The sequence below is a fragment of the Pseudophryne corroboree genome, chromosome 11, assembly GCF_028390025.1.
Source record: "Pseudophryne corroboree isolate aPseCor3 chromosome 11, aPseCor3.hap2, whole genome shotgun sequence".
Classification (NCBI taxonomy): Eukaryota; Metazoa; Chordata; class Amphibia; order Anura; family Myobatrachidae; genus Pseudophryne; species Pseudophryne corroboree.
In genome coordinates, this window is record NC_086454.1 from 130,793,607 (window position 1) to 130,816,658 (window position 23,052).

The 23,052-nt window shown below is 42.7% G+C and overlaps 1 protein-coding gene across 1 annotated transcript in view; it reads left to right on the plus strand.

The window, feature by feature from the left end:
* Positions 1-9,566: 9,566 nt before the first annotated feature.
* LOC134969096 (sulfotransferase 1 family member D1-like) overlaps positions 9,567-23,052 on the plus strand; it is a 126,116-nt gene continuing 112,630 nt past the window's right edge. Inside the window, exon 1 of the mRNA XM_063944803.1 lies at positions 9,567-9,650. Within this exon, the coding sequence (XP_063800873.1) occupies positions 9,628-9,650 (23 nt within the window). The 5' untranslated portion in view covers positions 9,567-9,627. The remainder of the gene's footprint in view (positions 9,651-23,052) is intronic.

The following is a 23,052-nucleotide window of genomic DNA, read 5'->3' on the forward strand; positions in this document are numbered from 1 at the left end:
GGGTTGGTAGCTCCTGATTGGCTGATGGACATCAAGCTCCAATTAGCTCACAGCTGTCTCTATAGTCATGATACCACTATGGCTCTGTGCCTCCGTTACCTGTCGGTGTGCAGCTGACCCGGTCCTAAATCCAAACTGCTGCCACCTGGACCGAGGGGTAGGCTCTGCAGGGGGAGCGGAAGCAGAGGTTGGAGGCAGTTGTGTGTCTCTCTGTCTATGGCACTGTGTGCTGAGAATGTGTGTGTGTGTGTGTGTGCGTGTGCGTGTGCGTGTGCGTGTGCGTGTGCGTGTGTGTGTCTATGGAGCAGTGTGTGTGTCTATGGGACAGTGTGTGTGTCTATGGGACAGTGGGGGTCATTCCGAGTTGATCGCTCAATAGCAGTTTTTAGCAGCCGTGCAAATGCTATGCCGCCGCCCACTGGGAGTGTATTTTAGCTTAGCAGAAGTGCAAACGTTTTTATCGCCTGCAAAACATTTTGTGTAGTTTCAGAGTAGCTCAAAACCTACTCAGCACTTGCGTTCACTTCAGACTATTCAGTTCCCGGATTTGACGTCACACACCCGCCCAGCATTCGCCCAGCCATGCCCGCGTTTTCCCTGGCACACCTGCGTTTTTCCGAACACTCCCTGAAAACGATCAGTTGCCACCCAGAAACTCCCACTTCATGTCAATCACTCTGCGGCAACCAGTGCGACTGAAATGCTTCGCTAGATCCTGTGCAAAACGACATCGTTCGTTGTGCCCGTATGTCGCACGTGCGCATTGCGCCGCATATGCATGCGCAGAACTGCCGTTTTTAGCCTGATTGCTGAGAACAAATGCAGCTAGCGATCAACTCGGAATGAACACCGGTGTGCGTGTGTGTGTGTGTGCTGTGTGAGTGTGTGGCTATGGGGCAGTGTGTGTGTGGCTATGGGGCAGTCTATGGGGTTCATTCTGAGTTGATCGTAGCTGTGCAAAATTTTGTACAGCTACGATCATCTTCCCTGACATGCGGGGGGACGCCCAGCACGGGGCTAGTCCACCCCGCATGTCAGTCCGGCCCCCCTCGCAGAAGTGCAAAGGCATCGCACAGCGGCGATGCCTTTGCACTTCAGGAGTTACTCCCGGCCAGCGCAGCTTTAGCGAGCTGGCCGGGAGCTACTCCGCGCTCCCTGGCCCGTAGCAGCTGCATATTACGTCACGCAGCCGCTGCGGCCCGCCCCCGTTCGGTCCGGCCACGCCTGCATTGGCTGAACCGAGCCTACGAAACGGCGGCTAAACGCCGCCGTTTCGCTCCCTCACGCCCATCGATTGCCTCTGCCTGTCAATCGAGCAGAGGCGATCGCTGTCCTGCCACGGCCGTCGGCCATGCCGCATGCGCAGGCGCACAAAGGCGCCGGCGCATGCGCAGCAGGGACCAGTTCGCTCTGCTACGTGAAAATGCAGCGAGAGAACGGGTCGGAATGACCCCCTATATCAGCTGTGGGGCAGTGTGTGTGTGTGGTGGGAGGGCCCTGCCTAATCTGTCAGTCCCGGGCCCCTTCATTTCTTATGGCAGTCAGGCATCTGTAAGCAGAGCAATCCTGTGACCTAATTCTAACAGCTCTATAGTGATCCTAACTCTGCAGCAATGTTTAGTAAAAAAAACCTTTAGACTCTGCAATTAGCCATCTCTTCCAAAGTGCTGTGCTATATCACTTTTCCCACAGCCGCATACATTAAATCTGGAGTTAGTCGTTTTTCAAGTGACCTTATATATTAGTCAGCTCTCTGTGTTTGCATGCTAAACTTTGTCATGAAATAGTATGCATTCTTAGCATTCAACTCACTATCTGATCGGGTGTGGATCATAGGATCGACAATAACTAGGTCGACAGTCATTAGGTCGACCACTATTGGTCGACGGTGACTAGATCGACATCTGAATAAGTTCGACACAGTCATTAGGTCGACATGAACAAGGTCGTTATCAGGTTTTTTTTACATTTTATGGGTGTTGTTTTCTTTGTAGTGACCGGGAACCCCAATTATTGCACCGTGTCTCCTCGCAGGTTACTATTCCTAATCGTAGTCCACGTGGATCGTAAAATATGAAAAAGTTCAGTAAATGAAGAAAAAAATGTGAAAAACTCATGTTGACCTTTTCCATGTCGACCTAGTGACCATGTCGACCTAATGCATTTCTACCAATAGTGGTCGCCCTGATGAGTGTCGACCTAAGTGCAGTCGACCTAAAGACCGGATCCCGCCTGATCTTACAGGTCATCCTGCAGGCAGTTATACTGTATATTCAGCAGCAACCCCAGTGGTCTTAGCAGAGTGCCTGGCAGGCAGAGGCAGAACTCTGGGAGGCAACGGAGTCATCTGCCGCCGGGCTCCTGCTATGAAGGGGGGCTCTTCTCCCCCATTATGTGACACCATTGAAGTAAGTTAATTGATGGCTGCCGCTATCTTTTCACTATATGAAGTTACTTCTCTGACAATTACACATAACGTCATATAGTTACAATTCTCATGCTTCCTGTACTGGAGCAAATTGCTTCATTAGTAAAGTGCTGTCAGTGGGTTCAAATCCTGGGTATGACTGCTACGAAATGTGTGATTTAAAATAAAAGACAATGAAATATATATATATATAAATATATATATATATATATATATATATATATATATATATAAGCACAATGAAGCGGCACTCAAGGACTTGATACAAATAAACGGGTCCAGTCTCACGATTTTGATGTGCAACGTTTCGGTTTTAATCACAAACCTTCGTCAGGCATATACATACAACAGAACAAGTCTTACCTATATAACAAATGAAATCACCAGGTGCAGTGCAGTCCAGGAAGCCCCAGAGTTAGACTTCCAGCTGATGTCATGCAGCATGGACTAATTACGTAACAAGAGAGTGTTAACCCTTCACCACACTACAGACATGGAAATTAATGAAAGACGTTTAATATTCAAATGATACTTTGTAAATACAATGATCATCCACAGGATAAAATTCAACAAGTTATATCAAAGATTATATATGAGTATAGCAATCGGGGCGATTATACAACACCACATCACAATTGACTTAAATGGTTAACCAGGGGGAATCAATTAGATCAATTAATGAAAACAACATGCAGAGATGAAGAAAAACATCATTGAAAACTGCTGTAAGAAAGTGTTTCATTTAACCCCTTAGGTGTTACAGTGTTGAGCCTGTCATTCCACTGTGCTTCCCTTTGTAGCAATATTTATTTATTTTATTTATTAACAGTTTCTTATATAGCGCAGCAAATTCCGTTGCGCTTTTCAATTTGAAATAACAATAACAAACTGGGTGATAACAGTCATAGAGGTAGGAAGGCCCTGCTCGCAAGCTTACAATCTATAGCAGCAATAGCCTAGATCTGTCACCACGTCTCCTGCTTTCCGGGACCATGTCTATCATTTTGTATTTTAATGAAGACAAAGTGTGTCCTCGTAACTTAAAATGTTTAGAAACAGGTTGTTCGGATGGTTTGCCTTCAAGAAAAGATATAATAGCGCTCCTGTGTTGGGCCATGCGTACTTTAAACATGCATGTGGTCTTCCCTATGTAGTATAATCCACAGGGGCAAATGATACAATACACCACATAGCGTGAGGTACATGTGAAACAATGTTGCAGTTTGATTCATTTGCCAGAGTGTGGATGTACTATAGTGTCTCCTGTTTCTAGGTATGTGCAAGTGGTACACCCTAAACATTTACAATTACCCGCTTTTTTGGTAAGAAAATGTTGGGGTGCCTGGGAGTCAAAATCAGAAATGTCACTGTGCACAATCATGTCACGAATACTACGTCCTCGTTTATAACAAGGCATTATCTGTTTCTTGGATAAAGATGGTAGGTCAGGGTCAGTTTGAACAATAGGCCAAATACCCTTCGCCTTTGAAATTAATCTAGTACTTGCAGTTGTATACTGATTCACATAAATCATAGTATTTGTTATGCAGCTCTGACTAGAAATGTCTGGTTCTTTAACATTCGGCGCTGCGAGCGCCTTTTTCCTAGCACTGGTCAGTGCATTGTTGGAATATCCCCTTTCTAGGAACTTAGTGGTCATAATATCAAGCTGTTTACATTCATCATCAAAATTACTACAGATGCGATGTACTCTCAAGAACTGAGAGTATGGTAGACCCTTTTTAAGTGGAGCAGGATGATGGCTTTAAGCTAATAATAAATTGTTACAGTCAGTAGGCTTAGTGTAAAGAGAGGTACTTACCACCTCACCATCTCGACTCACAAGTACATCAAGAAAATGTATATCTTTCTCCTGAATATCAAGTGAATTTGATATTGTTATTGTGGGTATTAATGTCAGCCATCATGCTCAAAAACTCACACCTCGTGCCTCGCCAAAGGAGGAACACGTCATCTATGTACCTGGTGTAGAAAATGATTTTGCTTGCATATTCAGGTTTACCAAAGAACAGATCATGTTCAACTTTGAACATAAAGGCATTGGCATAGGCCGGTGCGACCGGAGACCCCATGGCACAGCCAAGAGTTTGTAAGTAATATTACTTGTTGAATAGGAAGTAGTTACGTGTGAGAACCAATTGTAGTAATTTCACAAACAGAGATTTATCTGGACCATTGTACAGTGTATTGTTGCTAATCAAGCTCTCAACAGCTGTAATACCTCGGCTGTGTGGAATGTTAGTGTATAAACTTACAACGTCAGCTGTACACAACCATGTCTCTGAAGTAATAGGGTCAAGATTACGCAGTTTACACAAAAAAGTTGACGTGTCCTTCAAATATGTCTGCTCATTCTGAATCACTGGTTGCAGGTAATGGTCTAAGTATCTTGCTACCTGGTAAAATATGGAATTACGAGCAGAAACAATTGGATGTCCCGGAGGCTTTGTCTGGTTTTTGCGCAGTTTGGGCAGGGTATATAGCACAGGGATTGTTGGTTCGGGGATCCTTAATGCCTCCATAGTTGAGGCATCAATGATTCCCTTATCAACTGCATACCTCAAACAGTCATTCAGTTCATGTTTATATAAATCAGTAGGATCTCTGTCCAATTTCTGATAAACGGCTGTATCTGATAGCTGTGCATAAGCCTCAGCAAGATAGTCTTGTAAATCCTGTACAACTATCCCTCCACCTTTATCAGCCGGACGGATAGTGATATCAGTTCTTGTAGAGAGTGACTTCAATGCAGAACGTTCAGCTGCAGAAAGGTTGTTAATCTTACCTCCGACATCAATAGTTGTGGACTCGATTTCTTTCGTCATGGTGCGTGAAAAGGCACGAATTGTGGAATTCAGGGATAAAGGGTCAAAGTTAGATTTAGTCCGAACGGGACATGTAGATGTGGTGTCCTCAGTTGCTTTTGGTAAAGTATCCTTTTTGTCAAAGTATTCACTAAGGCGTAACTGTCTGCTGAAGCGGGCTAGGTCAATCTTGCTGTCAAATTGCCGGTGAGTGTTCGTAGGGACGAAGCTGAGACCTCGTCGTAACACTGCAGTCTCTGAAGGTGTAAGAGGACCTTGCAGTCCTCCGAAGGTGTAAGAGGACTAGAGGTTCGTTAGTGTCCACTCCAGAAACTGTTATTAACTTGTCTTTAAACAGTATTCTATCCGCGTCCACATCAGACAAAGTTAAAAGTTTACCCGGCGGGTAAACTGTACTGCGGAATCCCGCCTCTCCATCAGTTGCCGTATCCATAGACAAAAAAGTGCTGTGCAGAATCACACGTGAATGTTTAAAAGCAAATGTCCCGACTTAGAACACGCGCTGGTGCTCGCAGAATCACGGTGTCTGGTGCCTTAATGATAGAAGTGTATGCACACACCTAAGTATATAAATAAATAGTATTTGTATTCGGCACTCATGAAATAAACATCAGTCAGCTTGCCCGGTGCCCTCTAAATAAACTTTGCAGGTTGAAGATATAAGCACAATGAAGCGGCACTCCAGGACTTAATTCAAATAAACGGGTCCAGTCTCCCGATTTTGATGTGCAACGTTTCGGTTTTAATCACAAACCTTCGTCAGGCATATACATACAACAGAACAAGTCTTACCTATATAACAAATGAAATCACCAGGTGCAGTGCAGTCCAGGAAGCCCCAGAGTTAGACTTCCAGCTGATGTCATGCAGCATGGACTAATTACGTAACAAGAGAGTGTTAACCCTTCACCACACTACATACATGGAAATGAATGAATGACGTTTAATATTCAAATGATACTTTGTAAATACAATGATCATCCACAGGATAAAATGCAACAAGTTATATCAAAGATTATATATGAGTATAGCAATCGGGGCGATTATACAACACCACATCACAATTGACTTAAATGGTTAACCAGGGGGAATCAATTAGATCAATTAATGAAAACAACATGTAGAGATGAACAAAAACATCACAGAAAACTGCTGCAAGAAAGTGGTTCATTTAACCCCTTAGGTGTTACAGTGTTGAGCCTGTCAATCCACTGTGCTTCCCTTTGTAGCAAGAGCCTAGATCTGTCACCATGTCTCCTGCTTTCCGGGACCATGTCTATCATTTTGTATTTTAATGAAGACAAAGTGTGTCCTCGTAACTTAAAATGTTTTCATTAATTGTTTTCATTAATTGATCTAATTGATTCCCCCTGGTTAACCATTCAAGTCAATTGTGATGTGGTGTTGTATAATCGCCCCGATTGCTATACTCATATATAATCTTTGATATAACTTGTTGCATTTTATCCTGTGGATGATCATTGTATTTACAAAGTATCATTTGAATATTAAACGTCATTCATTCATTTCCATGTATGTAGTGTGGTGAAGGGTTAACACTCTCTTGTTACGTAATTAGTCCATGCTGCATGACATCAGCTGGAAGTCTAACTCTGGGGCTTCCTGGACTGCACTGCACCTGGTGATTTCATTTGTTATATAGGTAAGACTTGTTCTGTTGTATGTATATGCTTGACGAAGGATTGTGGTTAATACCGAAACGTTGCACATCAAAATCGGGAGACGACCCGTTTATTTGAATTAAGTCCTGGAGTGCCGCTTCATTGTGCTTATATCTTTAACCTGCAAAGTTGATTTAGAGGGCACCGGGCAAGCTGTGATGTTTATTTCATGAGTGCCGAATACAAATACTATTTATATATATATATATATATATATATATATATATATGCAGGTTGAGTATCCCATATCCAAATATTCCGAAATACGGAATATTCCGAAATACGGAATTTTTTGAGTGAGAGTGAAATAGTGAAACCTTTGTTTTCTGTAGCTCAGTGTACACAAACTTTGTTTAATACACAAAAGAATTACAAATATTGTATTAAATGACCTTCAGGCTGTGTATATAAGGTGTATATGAAAGATAAATTAATTGTGTGAATGTACATACACATTGTTTAATGCACAAAGTTATTAAAAATATTGGCTAAAATTACCTTCAGGCTGTGTGTATAAGGTGTATATGAAACACAAATGCATTCTGTGCTTAGACTTGGGTCACATCACCATGATATCTTATTATGGTATGCAATTATTCCAAAATACGGAAAAATCCGATATCCAAAATACCCCTGGTCCCAAGTATTTTGGATAAGGGATACTCAACCTATATATATATATATATATATATATATATATATACAGTATATATAAAAAAAAATAAGAACACTCCATACACACATACATATATGCACACATACATACATAAATGTATCTAAATATAAGGGGGGCAACTGGTATGAACTTGCCTCCGGGCAACTGTGCCGAACTTATGCCATTGCTGGCAGGCTCATAAGCAGCTTCACACTCAGGAGATTCAGACTGTGGCATATCAATTGAATGGGATTATAGAAAAGGACAATATAAAACAATGAAGGCAGGTGTACTTCTGGGTTCAGGCTTCAACCCTGGCAACACCGGGTATCCCAGCTAGTATACCTATAATTGCAAAGGTATTCTGTTAATCAATGTGCAGACCTATAGGACAAGTGCTTGGAACATAATTTATAACACATATACCATGTACCGATTAAATGTATAAATTACCTGAAATCCAACCAGCGATAAATTCAGAAGACGGCATGACAGGAACGCCAGATAAGCATGGATTTTTCTTTTAGGAGATAAGAGCAGAAAATAAAGCATTTTACAGTTCAACCAGACGACTTGACCTTTGAGCTATGTGCTGTATATGCAACTTTTAACTAGTAGGTTGGTATTTAATAATACTGAATATCAGCTTTAAACATTATAAAATGATTTCGATTGACGTTGATAAAAGTATATAAAACTCATTGTACTTAAAAAAGTATATATATATATATATATATATATATACACACCTACTTTTATATAATTTTTATATTTCAGTTGGGACATTTTTGGGGTAGACAGGCCGAGGTTTAAACTAGAAAAGAAAGGTGGAGACTGAGAAGGCAAACAGCCAAGACAGTAGATAGGACAGGGAGGAAAAAATGGAGGAAAACAGGTAAATACTAATCTATGAATAATAATCAATTTCAGAAGGTAAACTATTACAGCATCCTGCACATTAAGATAAATTATCTGTCCATAACAAGTAACTAACGCAGCCCATACATCTAAAGGGCTAATCTCCAATGCTGATCTGCTGATCTGCTAATCTGCGGACTCCGATGATCAGCGATCTACAGGTGGTCAGCAATATTCTATGGGAGAGATTCAATTAGCCATGGTAATTTATATTGGGCTGTATGATATGGTCCCTCAGCAGTGTTGGCCAGGGGTCAGGAGGATGTGAAAGTAAAGAAAGACAAAATATGTGAAGTTAGGTGTGGACTGTACAGATGGGATGTAATTAGTTAAAGAGGCAATAAAGATTATGTGGGTGGGTCTGGAATTTGATAAGCTTGTCTGCAGAGGAGAATTTGGAGTTTAGAGGTGAGTCTGATTAAGCAGAAAGGAGCAGGGGATGCAAGATGGGGTATGGCTTCCTGTTGCTCATAGCTGCTTGTCTGGAAAATTTGTCACAAACATTTTATGTAAGCCATCATGTTAACCATTATGGAATAAAGGTCACAGAGTTTGACAAGAAACCTTATTAACATCAATTAAATAAAATTCCTGCAGTACATTTGTCATATGAAATAAAAACAGCCTTATTGCCCTCTAACTTTCATGAACTGTACTGAATTGTCAACAGGGTGAAAGGAACAGTATATTATAAGAAAATCAGTGAAGTATAATTTTAATGTGGCAGGAGGACCTAATACTTTAATACGCTCTTTAATTCTCTCAGCAATGCAATTTTCTAAGGTCTAATCATTTTCAGAAATACAGCAATGTGCATACACATATTGCCTGTCCAAAGCCATAAATCTGTGGCCAATGGCATGAATAAATCTTACAGTTGACAAATGACTTTCAATACCTTATGTGTGCCCAACATTACTGTTATATGTGTGTCCAATGCACCTGGCAGATAATATTGCATTGGATTGGTTAATATTTTACCTGAGTCATATAATGAATAACTTAATGGGCATAGTTTTATAAATCCAGGAAATGATACCAGTGTAATAGCAACTCTCAATCCTCTGCTCATATTAAGATTCCTGTACTCCACTCAAAATGATCAATTTTGAAGACGATACGTAAGTTTAATCTTAAAAAAACAAAAAACTCTGTAATTCTGAACAAGAAAATAGGGCAAACTAGTATATTTTGTAAATATGTAACGTAGTCTTTATTGGTGAGTTATACAGATTTTCTGTATTTTATACAAGTTATTTTGGTGGAATCTGTTTTATTTTACACAACATGCTATTATTTTTGCTCTCTTTAATGGTTTATGGAAATGTCATTGGTATTGCTTTGTATTACAATGGACAGGTAAGCTACAGTATATGGTTACTAAATGTAACTGTACATACTGTAGGGTGCTGTATACTATAGTGATCAGTCTGTTTCTACTTTTTACTTTGTTACTACAGTTTGGAAAATAAAGGAATTTGATTGGTTGCAATGGGATAGATTGGATGCAACTTCGGCCTTCACAGGGTTCTATTCCACCATGGGTGGTGGCATGTACCACCATCCAAGTGGTTGGGACAGCCGGCGGTTGGGACTCCGACTGACAGTATTGCAGTTGATGTCGGGATTCCGGCATCGGTATACTGACCGCCTGGATCCCGTCCGGCAGTCAATTGACTGCCTCCCATTGCAACTTCCTGTTCCTCAGAGTACTTGAAATGAGTCTGTTTCAAAATGAAGAAATGGTACTTGCCTATTCCCTTGTAATAGCCCAGACTTCCAGTTTGTTTACTGCTTATATAGAGTTGTAGATGACATGTGATATTTACAGCAATACAATTTGTAGACTGGAAATTTCAATATCTTCAAAACTTGACTTATTGCAGCATAAAGCAGCAGAAAAAGCTCTAAATATGGCGGTGATGCTTTTGTACCTGAAGAGTAGCTCCCTACTAGCGCAGCTCCTGCACTCTCTGCAGGGAGCTACCCACCGCTCTCCGGGTCACAGCGGCTGCGTGTGACGTCACGCAGCTGCCGCAGCCCACCCCCCCCCCCCCCCCCCCCCCGCGTGCGCACGGTCCAACCATGCCTGCGTCGCCTGTTCCGCGCCCCCAAAATGGCCCGCACCCTCCCACTTAGCGAACGCCTCTGCCTGTCAATCAGGCAGAGGCGATCGTTGGGCTGAGATGCTGATCACATCTCTGGCATCCGCCGGCACACTATGGCGCCTGCATATGCGCAGTTCAGACCTGACCGCCAACTGTGCGAAAATGCACAGCAGCGAACAGGCCTGAATTAGCCCCATGGTAAATACAAGATATACATTTTGCATCTACAAGCAGTAGAGACATTTATCTTGTGGGCTGATCCAGTTTGCAGCTGTTATTTTGTTAGAAACCAGAGACACCAATGAGGAACCTTTTTTAGGTCACATTCAGGCAGGTGAAACAAAATCCCAGACAATGCTGGCTGTTGGGGACAGTTGAATTACCCACCTCCCCGTAAATCAATTAGTGTGGGTAACTGAATTCCCCCCATAGTTTATTGTTTGTTCCTACTATACCTCACAGGTCTTCTGCTTTGTAAGCTAGAGGAAGCCATACTGGTAAAGATCAAAGCACATACATGGGATCAGTATGAAAAAGCGGTGGACGGGATCCTGGCCGTCAGCATACTGACAGCGGGATCCCAGCCACCGGTATGTCAGCAGCAGGGCGAGTGCTAGAAAGCCCCTTGCAGGCTCATTACGCTTTCCACGCTGCGGGCACGGTGGCTAGCTATGTTCGCCACAGGTTATATTCTCTCTTTATGGGTGTCGTGGACAACCATAGAGGGAGAAGAACCTGGTGGTGGGTTTCCAGTGGTCGTATTTCACAGCTAGCTGGTGGCATTGTGACATCTGGGATCCCAACTAGTGGTATTGTAAACGCATCCCCACATTACACATTTCTGTGAAAAGAGTGAACAGGGTCCTGGTGGACCCCATCATGTTATTTTGCTAATTACAGAATGCACAGATCACTAAAAACACAAGTGCACATCGATTTATCAGCCATCAATCAAAATAATCACTTGCATTGCTATTTTCAAATGTGTAAATTATCGAATCAAACGAACGAGGAGTTTACAGATATGTGATATACATACATACATATATATATATATATATATATATATATACACATAATTTATTTACACAGAAGCGGCACTCAAATTAATTCATCAGTCTATGCAAAAATAGTTACAATGTTTCGAAGTTTCTTCATACCCCTTTCAGACCGTCTGAGGTGGGTCGCACCCAGGAGCCTGGCACGGGAGCTCCCAGGATGCGACCCACCTCAGGAGTCCTGCCGTCGTTGCCTGACGTCAGCGGTGACGCAGTAGAGGCGGCGCTTGGAGATCACATGAGTGCCTTGCCTGCATAAGTACTCACTGTTGCTGCCTAATATCCACATCACTACACGATGACACTGCCTAATGACTGCTGAAACCTGCTCGCATCAGTACATGGCGCTGCTGCAGCCATGTCATCAAGGAACTCTAAGAAGCGGCAGCTTCTATCCTGGCTGCGTCTTTCAGATTGTGACTGCAAAGACTGGCTGCCACATCCACACTGAAAAATAACTCTGCGCCATCGGGGCGGGGGGGGGGGGTGTTGGGTACTCAGAACCCCTCCTGCATGTGCCACTGCCAAGTCTTTATAGAAACATCCCAGGCTCCCCTGCCCTCTCCTGGGCTGGTCGGTGACCCGGATGTGCAGCTGGGTGTGTACAGTATGTCATTCTAGAGCCCTGCCAGTACAGGGGAGGAGGTGACCCATATTCCAGTAGGGGGGTGGGTTTGGGGTGGTAGGTATGAGGTGGTTGGACTGTACCTGGCATAATGTGTATAATAGGCTCGACCTGGCATATTGTGTATAAGGAGCTCTACCTGGCATAATGTGTATAATGTGTTCTACCTGGCATAATGTGTATAAGGACCTCTACATGGCATAATGTATATAAGCAGCAGCTCTACCTGGCATAACGTGTATAAGGAGCTTTTACTGTGGCGTAATGTGTATAAGGGGCTTTAACTGTGGCATAACGTGTAAAAGCGGGTCTGCTGTGGTGTAACGTATAAGCAGCTCTCCTGTGTGGTATAATGTGAATAAGAGGCTCTACTGTGGTGTAAAGTGTATAAGAGGCTCTAGTGTGGTGTAACATGTATAAGAGGCTGTACTGTGGTGTAACTTGTATTATGAGCTTTTACTGTGGCGTAACGTGTTTAAGAGGGGTCTCCTGTGATGTAACATGTATAAGTGGCTCTTCTGTGTGCCCGTAACATGTATAATCAGGTCTCCTGAGTGGCATAATGTGTATAAGGGGCTCTACTGTGTACCGTGAGTTGTATAAGGGTACTACTGTGCTGTGTAATGTGACTAACGGACATAATTGTGCAATGTAATGTGAATTGGTATTATTCTGTGGCCACTCCCCTATATTATTAAACATGGAAGAGTCAATGAAGGCTGCTGTGAAATATCAGTGTAATCGCTGTATAGTGATCAGTCTGTATCAGCTGTGTGATATCAATGAGATCGTTTATAGTAATCAACATGATCAGTGTGTATCAGGTGTTTGATAACCAACCAGTATGACCTGTTTATATTGATCAGTGTGTACTAGGTGTGTGATATCAATTTGACCTGTCTACAGTGATCAATGTATATGTTTGTATTGAGTAAATAGAGTAATATGGATGGAATGGAGGACGGGGACTATGCCCACATCTTGCCCAATGGAGTCTTAAGGGGTCATTCAGAGCTGATCGCTGCTGTGCATTTTCGTTCAGCGGGCGATCAGACCTGAACTGCGCATGCACCGCAATGCGCAGGTGTGATGGGCGGCTGTAAAGGGGATTGCCGGTAAGCTAGGGGTTTGTGCAAAGGATCCATTCGCACGGGCGTTCACAAGGAGATTGACAGGAAGAGGGCGTTTGTGGGTGGCAACTAACCGTTTTCAAGGAGTGTCTGGAAAAACACAGGCGTGTCCAAGCCTTGGAAGGGAGGGTATCTGACATCAAATCTGGTCCTGTACAGGCTGAAGTGATTGCGGCGGCTGACTGAGTCCTGGGCTGCACAGAGACTGCACAAAATCAGTTTGTGCAGCTCTGCTAACACATAGAAACGCACACTTGCACAGCGAAAATACAATCCCACTGTAGGCGATGACTATCTGATCACAGGGCAGCAAAAAACGCTTCCTAGTGATCAGCTCTGAATTACCCCCTAATCTCTTTCTGCTACAGTGGTTTATGGTCTCCTGTGTTATGTGTTTATACCTCCAAATCCAGTTGGCCATTTAATTTGTCTCATCTGGTATGACTAGATATATAAAATTACATTATACCATAATGTAATCTACAGTGTGTAAACATGCATGCATGCAGGGGATAACTTTAATCTTGTTAACATTTATCCGCACTTGCTGTGTGTATTAGCATGATGTGTGGCTGGATTTAGTATTTTCTGACACATCAATAGATATATATAAGTCATAAACAATACCCTCTTAATCTTTTTTACCTAGTAGCTGCATAATAAATCACAGACACACCTATAGTATGGATGACTCAGAAAGCATCACCGGCATCCGCCTTCTCCCAGCAACTTATTAACAGCTGCAAGCGATAAGAGGAATTCAAATCAGATAGTTGGTTATAGAACACATTTCTTAACCCTGATTCTCCCTGAATGAGCTGCAATCATTCTCACAATCCCTGAGTCTTAACATTATGGGCCAGATTTACTAAAGGGCGATTTTGTAAAGCCACTAGTTTTTGGCAGTTTTGAAACTGTCTTCTGTTGTGATGGAGGAAGATCTGCATCTTGGAAATTAAAGCCCTCAACTCAAATATTTCAGGAGGCAGAATTTGATGTAGCTCCTCATCTTAAGTTGTGCAGGCAAATTACCAGGTCCAAATGCTTTCCTCAGCATTTTCATCTCCTGTGTGAAAGGGGGTACTGAGCTGTGATTAGGATCCAACCCGTGTTCCAAAAGTCCCAGTTTCTGTCTGAAATGGGTATTAGTTACATATTAGCACAGTATATTTGTTATATAAAAGCTTATGTTAAGCCTGCCATTGTCTTCTGGACCAGACTACTCTCTCCTGTCTCACTGCATTCCTTCTGTGCCTCAATTGCTCCTTTCAGCCTCTTCTCGTTTTCTACTCTTTCATACTCTCGCCTATCTCTCTCCATAATGACAAATAAATATGCAAAAAACAACAATCAAAACAAGCTACCTATGCTAATACAAATATCACTCACACCACATCATAAAAACAGACTGGGCTAAACAAAATAAAAAATAAAAACAACAAATAATAAGTAATGGAAACTGACAAATAACGAAAAAGACAGAAATTCAAGACAAATCTCAAATATTGCAGAAATGTTAGCCTAAATTTCTCTGCAACCCCTCACTAGCTGTCCTGACTCAGTGGCAAATGCAGGGTTTTTAGAGGGGTTTCCGTATACATTATATATATACATATATATAAATACACAGAGTCCACGGCACTCCCAAATCCCTAAGGAAACTAAAATCAGAGCTGAACAGCCGGTGCCCTCCCGATGGCGACAGCGGAGCTGCGTCCCTTAATGTATACTGCAAAGACTGGCGGCACTCGCGGCGTTTGAAATAAGGACAGACACAGAGGTCTGATGATCAACGTTTCAATGTCATATCTGCATTTACTTTATCCTGACGAAAATGCCGATATGACATTGAAACGTTGATCATCAGACCTCTGTGTCTGATCTTATTTCAAACGCCGCGAGTGCCGCCTGTCTTTGCAGTATATATATATATATATATATATATATATATTTTACACGCACACAAACACATACATACAATTGTCTTTGATATAGTGCGTGTATATATATATATATATATATATATATAGAAAGACTGTAAGGACCGACACTCCCCCTCCAAGACTCAGTGCTTACTAGGTGCCATCTCAGGTAGGGATGGATAGAGAGGACAAGTAAAGCGACACTCTAAGTCTATCAAAAGTCAAATGTATTTCACACACAAAGTGATCCGACGTTTCGGGGTCCAAGCGCCCCTTTGTCAAGGTGAACAATGCCACAAATAGTGAAACTCATACCTTATAAAGATGAAGAAAACCCGCCAGTGTCCGTTCACGCCCGCCCGGCCGCGTGTGGTCCATCCCCTCTTCCGGCTCCCTTGACTGACGTCATGCACAGCGTGACTCGCATGTGCGTCGTAACCATGGTAACCCGATGCTGGTACCGTCCGGGCTGCGGCGCTGATGGAAAAAGAATAAGTGCATAATACTGCTGCTACAGAAACCCACACACTATAAGGATAAAACAGATTATAAGACATTCAGCTTGTCTGAAGTGGTGGCTAAAAGTGCACATAAAAGAAAAGCATAGCGGTACAAAAGTATAGATCCCCTTGATGCCTGTTGAAGTGCCGCCCTTCACCACCAGGCGATCTGGCGGACACTATACTACTGCAATATTATTATTATTATTCCTCTTATTATTCTCTGTTGGGCTCCCTAGGCCAAATTCACATAAAGACCTTCAGCTACCACCTCATTCAAAATATAATGTCCCCTGGCTAAAATACCTAGTACATACATGAGACTATCCACAATTAATTGATGCTACAATGAAAATTGATGCTGTATTCTGAAAGAAAGGTCCCTCTATATTAAATACACATGAAGCTTATTTAAAGATATTCCAGCTCAGTTTCTCATTCAGTCCATGGGGGTTTGTCGTATTTAATTCGAAAATCCATTTGGCTTCTAATTGTAGAAGCCTGCCGTCTCTGTCCCCTCCCCTTATGTGTTTGGGGACATGGTCGATGATAATATGTCGGAGATCATTCCTGGTGTGTTTGGTCACTGCAAAGTGTCTTGCCACTGGCTGATCTGATTCTTTACCTGCCAATGCTTGCTAAGGTGTGGGATAAATATAAACCCAAATTCATGCTCATCAATACTTTTTTCTCTTAATCCCTTATTTAACAGCAACCGGATCTCCTCCACAATACCTTCCGTTGGATCTGTGCTTAATTTTCTAGAAGTCTTAGCATCATTTAAGAGTCTCTCATACTCTAAGATGTAATCTGTTCTATTTAAAAGAACCACCCCTCCCCCTTTATCGGCCATCTTAATGACCAAGTGGGGATTACGTTCTAATGATTTTAAGGCGACTCTCTCTCCCTTATTTAAGTTATCTCTAAATTTAAACTCATTACCGCATAATTTATCCAGGTATTTCTTAATCAAACTAGAAAAAGCATCTACATAACTCCCCCGAGATTCTACTGGATAAAAATTAGATTTCTTTTTAAAAAATACTTTTATTTTGCTCTAAAATCCTGTTCCCTATGTTTCTTTCCTCAACTGTACTTTTTTCAATTTCCCCAAAATGACGTTTTAAAGTTAGATTTCATACGAATTTATTCATATCTATAAACAATTCAAACCCAGTCGGTGCTGTACTAGGGGCAAAAGACAATCCTTTCGATAATAAACTTATTTCCATTTTATTTAAAAAAAAAAAAAAATATATATATATATATACCAACAAGGACAAATGAGGCGGCACTCAGAGTCTTCAAACAAATTTAGAAATTATTCTGTACTGCACTAATTCTGATGAAGGGGGAGACCCCGAAACGTTGATGCACAATTACAATTTCTAAATTTGTTTGAAGACTCTGAGTGCCGCCTCATTTGTCCTTGCTGGTATCCATCTGGTAGCTATACCTGGAGGAGGGCACCGGAGCAAGTCAGCCCCATTGCCGGGGCACTGCCCAGTGCCGGAGCATAGAACTGGCTATATATATATATATATAAAATGCTTGGTTCTGCCACTCATAGGTGGTCATTCCGAGTTGATCGCTAGCTGCCGTTGTTCGCATCGCAGTGATCAGGCTAAAAATCTTCCTTTACTGCACATGCGTACGGGCCGCAGTGCGCACGAGCGACGTACTTTCACAAAAAACTATGCAGTTTTACACAAGGGCGAGCGACTCTTTTCCGTCGCTCTGTTGATTGGTGAGTGATTGACAGGAATGGGGTGTTTCTGGGAGGTAACTGACTGTTTTCCGGGAGTGTGCTAAAAAACGCAGGTGTTTCAGGTAAAAACGCAGGCGTGCCTGGGGAAACGGGGGAGTGGCTGGCCGAACGCAGGGTGTGTTTGTGACATCAAAACAGGAACTAAACAGACTGAAGTGATCGCAAGGAAGGAGTAGGTCTGCAGCTAATCTGAAACTGCTTGAAAAAAAAATAACCCCGTTCTGCAATCCTTTCGTTCGCACTTCTGCTAAGCTAAGATACACTCCCAGAGGGCGGCTGCTTAGCATTTGTACTGCTGCTAAAAGCAGCTAGCGAGCGATCAACTCGGAATGAGGGCCATAGATCTGTGACAGGTGTCCTCACATGTTCATCAGCATACTCATCCAAAGGTGCAGCACTCTGTACAACAGGGGTCATTCCAAGTTGATCGCTAGCTGCCGCTTTTCGCTGCATAGCAATCAGTGAAAAAAACGGCTAATCTGCACATGCGTATGCACTGCAGTGCGCATGCGTGTTGTACAGGTACGAAGTCCTTTGTGGTTTTGCACTGGTTCTAGCGATGATTCCAATCACACAGCCGAACGCAAGGAGATTGACAGGAAGTGTGTTTCTGGGTGGCAACTGACCGTTTTCTGGGAGTGTTTGAAAAAAACGCAGGCATGGCCAGGCGTTTGCTGGGCGGGTATCTGACGTCATTACTGTGTCACTCGTTGCAGCAATCATCGCACAGAATATGTAACTACAGGGCTGTGTCACGCTCGTCGTAAGTTGGGATTCCGACAACCGAGTTTTGGCTGAAGGGACAGCTACCTGTGAGGAGAGTAAACGAGGTGGCTGAATGTAATTCCTCCTCATGGGCTGGAAGCCAAACTAAGTGTTAACGTTGGCCGGAGGGCATAAAGAAAAGGAGGATTTCGTAGGAAGATAACTGTAGTTTTAATGAATAATCAGGCTGTACACGAATATTGGAGAAATAGAAGATTAAATGACTTGAAGAGTGAAGCTGAAAAACTCTGGTAAAGAAGAACTGAAGACTGTGTTTTATGATTAAAAGATGAAGCTGAAGTACTGGGACTTTGAAGAAATGAAGACGTGGTTTGTGATTGAAAGATGAGGCTGAAGAACTTGGACTTTGAAGAAATAAAGATGTCTGCGGGAACCGCCGTTAGTACCTGGAGCTGCTCTTCGACCTGCTGCGCTATATAAGAAACCGCTAATAAATAAATATATATGACTTATTTTGCAGCTAGGTGGACTTGTGTGTCTTTGGCCACCAATTACACCTAAAGAAGTTTTTTGGCAATGCACAGAGCATGGCTCAAAAAATGATCCACAAGGGAGACTATGTCCAGAAACCCAAAACCCTGTTTGACCCCCCTCTCCAACAGTAATGTTATTAAAGTTTACAGTAAAATTTTGTTGCAGACTATTGAAGATCAAAGACTTCTTGACAATGTTAAACATAATAATCTATCTGCTCCTGAGAGAGTCAGAATTGTTGTCCTCAACACCAAAGATTATATAATGGAAGCTGAGTGGCAGCTCAATTACTGCACGGTCTCCAGGAAACTTTAATAAGATCCCTCAAATCAGTTTGTAATAGAACTTGACACTGCCCTTAAGTCAGCTGTTGAACAAGGCCTTATACCAGCTCAAGTACGAATTGCCTTGGTGAATGCCACTCTAGTAGTCCCGATTTTGTATCTGATCCCCAAGATACATAAGTGCACATAGAAACCCCTGGGCAGGCCGATCATCTCTGTTCGGGGCTCGATTTATTATGGTGTCTCCAAGTATTTGGACAAATACCTGCAAGCAGTGGTACAGGGAGAATTGACATATTTGAAGGACACCACAATGTTACTGAAAGAATTGGTGATCTTGAAGGAGATGTGCACTTGTGCACAACTGATGTGATCAGCCTCTACACCAATATTCCACATCACTGTGGTGCAGAGGCTACCAGGAGACTCATCATTAATAATGTGTAGAGATGAGCGGGTTCGGTTCGTCGAGATCCAAACCCCCCCGAACTTCACGTGGTTTACACAGGTCCGAGGCAGCCTCGGTTCTTCCCGCATTACTCGCAAAACCCGAACGAGGCAAAACGAGATTCGGATTCCATATAAAGAGCTGCGCGTCGCCGCCATTTTCACTCGTGCATTGTAGATTGAGCGGAGAGGACGTGGCTACGTTCTCTGCCTGAATAGCCCAATGTCAGCTAAATATCAGCTCAATATCTGTGCTCAGCATCAGTGCTGCATTGTGGTGACCAGTATATAGTAGTACAGTACAGTAGTCCATTGCTGTATCTTGCTGCTCCGTGTCAGTTCTAGTATCCTGAACAGTGCTCAATATCTGTGCTCAATATCAGTGCTGCATTGTGGTGACCAGTACAGTAGTCCATTGCTGTATCTTGCTGCTCCATGTCAGTTCTAGTATCCTGAACAGTGCTCAGTATCTGTGCTCAGTATCAGTGCTGCATTGTGGTGACCAGTATATAGTAGTACAGTACAGTAGTCCAGTGCTGTTCTCGCTGCCCAGTGTCAGCTCTAGTATCCTGAACAGTGCTCAATATCTGTGCTCAGTATCAGTGCTGCATTGTGGTGACTAAAAGTCCAGTGTCTTGTGCTGTATCTTGCTGCTGTAGGGTGCTATGGTAGTGTCATATCACTGTGCATAGGTCATCATGATTCCAGTCACAGTGGTTACTGCCAGCTAATTCCAGATATATTACTGGCATATAATTCCACACATTAAAAAATGGAGAACAAAAATGTAAAGGGTAAAATAGGGAAAATTCAAGATCCACTTCTACCTAGTGCTGAAGCTGCTGCCACTAGTCATGGCAGAGACGATGAAATGCCATCAACGTTGTCTGCCAAGGCCGATGTCCAATGTCATAGTAGAGAGCATGTAAAATCCAAAAACAAAAGTTCAGTAAAATGATTTCAACGTTGTGCAAGGTTCTCCAACCCTTTGAACTTGCCACACGTGAAGTCAGTTCAGACACTGCCAGCCTGAGTCAGGTCATTCCCCTCATCAGGCTTTTGCAGAAGCAGCTGGAGAGATTGAAGGAGGAGCTAAAATGGAGTGATTCTGCTAGGCATGTGGGACTTGTGGATGGAGCCCTTCATTCGCTTAACCAGGATTCAAGGGTGGTCAATCTGTTGAAATCTGAGCACTACATTTTACCCACCGTTCTCGGTCCTAGGTTTAAAGCCTACATTGTATCTCTCTTTCCGGCAGAAACAAGTCTGCAGATGTTCAAAGACCTGCTGGTGAGACAATTGTGAAGTCAAGCGGAACGTGACCCGCCAACAGCTCCTCCTTCATTTTCTCACACCACTGGAGCTGCCAGGAAAAGGACAACATTTCCAAAATCAACCACTGGCGGTGATGCAGGGCAGTCAGGAGCGACAGCCGACATCTGGTCCGGACTGAAGGACCTGCCACCGATTACTGACATGTCATCTACTGTCACTGCATATGATTCTGTCACCATTGAAAGAATGGTGGAGGATTATATGAGTGACAGCATCACTGTAGGCATGTCAGACAGTCCGTACGTATACTGGCAGGAAAAAGAGGCAATTTGGAGGCTCTTGCACAAACTGGCTTTATTTTACCTAAGTTGCCCCCCCCCCTCCAGTGTGTACTCCGAAAGAGTGTTTAGTGCAGCCGGTAACCTTGTCAGCGATCGGCGTAGGAGGTTACTTCCAGAAAAAGTGGAGAACATGAAGTTCATCAAAATTAATTATAATCAATTCCTCCGTGGAGACATTTACCAGCAATTGCCTCCAGAAAGTACACAGTGACCTGTGATGGTGGATTCCAGTGGGGACGAATTAATACTCTGTGAGGAGGGGGATGTACACAGTGAAAGGGGTGAGGAATCAGACGATGAGGAGGAGGTGGACATCTTGCCTCTGTAGAGCCAGTTTGTGCAAGGAGAGATTGAATGCTTCTTTTTTGGTGAGGGCCCAAACAAACAAGTCATTTCAGCCACAGTTGTGTGGCAGACCCTGTTGCTGAAATGATGGGTTTGTTAATGTGTGCATGTCCTGTTTATACAACATAAGGGTGGGTGGGAGGGCCCAGGGTGGGTGGGAGGGCCCAAGGACAATTTCATCTTGCACCTCTTTTTTTATTATTTATCTTTGCATCATGTGCTGTTTGGGGACTATTTTTTTAAGTGCCATCCTGTCTGACACTGCAGTGCCACTCCTAGGTGGGCCAGGTATTGTGCCGCCCACTTGGGTTGCTTAGCTGTGTCATCCAGTGACCTCGGTGCAAATTTTAGGACTAAAAATAATATTGTGAGGTGTGAGGTGTTCAGAATAGACTGGAAATGAGTGTAAATTATGGTTATTGAGGTTAATAATACTATAAGATCAAAACTACCCCCAAATTCTATGATTTAAGCTGTTTTTGAGGGGGTTTAAAAAAAAAAAAACACCAAATCCGACAAAAATTCTTAAGGGAGGTTTTGCCAAAACGTGTCCGAATCCAAAACACGACCGCAGAACCGAATCCAAAACCAAAACACAAAACCCAAAAAATGCCCGCTGCACATCTCTAATAATGTGTGATATGTGGGGGCCAGACATTATGTTGTTCATCCAATTTCTCAAATTAGTGCTAAAACACAACTACTTTATATTCAATGGGGATATGTATCTTCAGTTGCAGGGGTGTGTGATGGGGGCATGTGTGGCCCCTACGTACTACAATGCATTTATGTTTGCCATTGAGAGGGACATGTTTCTAAGCAATCCAATATATTCTTAAGAAAGCAAACGCTTTAAATGCTATATTGATGACATGTTCCTCCTATGAACTGGATCCAGGGAAGAATTTATCAGTATTGCCTTAAAATTACGCTGATCTCAGATAGAGAGTGTACAGAAGAGATCACAATTCATTTTAACATAAATTTCAAGTTATGTCTTAATTATAGTCAGATATACTCAACATACTTTTCTTCTCCATGAGTGCGCCAAAAAAGGGTCTTCTCTCTTGTCTTTTGTAAATTCGACTAACCTTTTGGTAAATAAGAACCCTGAACATTTCCTTACTAAAGAACCGGGGAACTACCGGTGCATAGGCTGCACCACTTGCGGCATCACTTTTCCTCACCCGCATACTGGCAGAATAACTAAAATCAGGCATGTACTTAGATGCAACTCTATACATGTCATTTACTGCATCAGATGCCCTTGTGGGCTTGTGCATGTGGGGAAAATTATTAGAAAATTTAAAGAGCACATGGCCATGCACCACAGTACCATTTGCCTAGCACTGGATGGTAAACTACCTGATCAGCCGGTGGCGAAGCATTTCAGAGACTTTAATCATAGCTTTACCACACAAACAAAAATGATTAAAAAAAACTAGCACTGTTATTGTTTT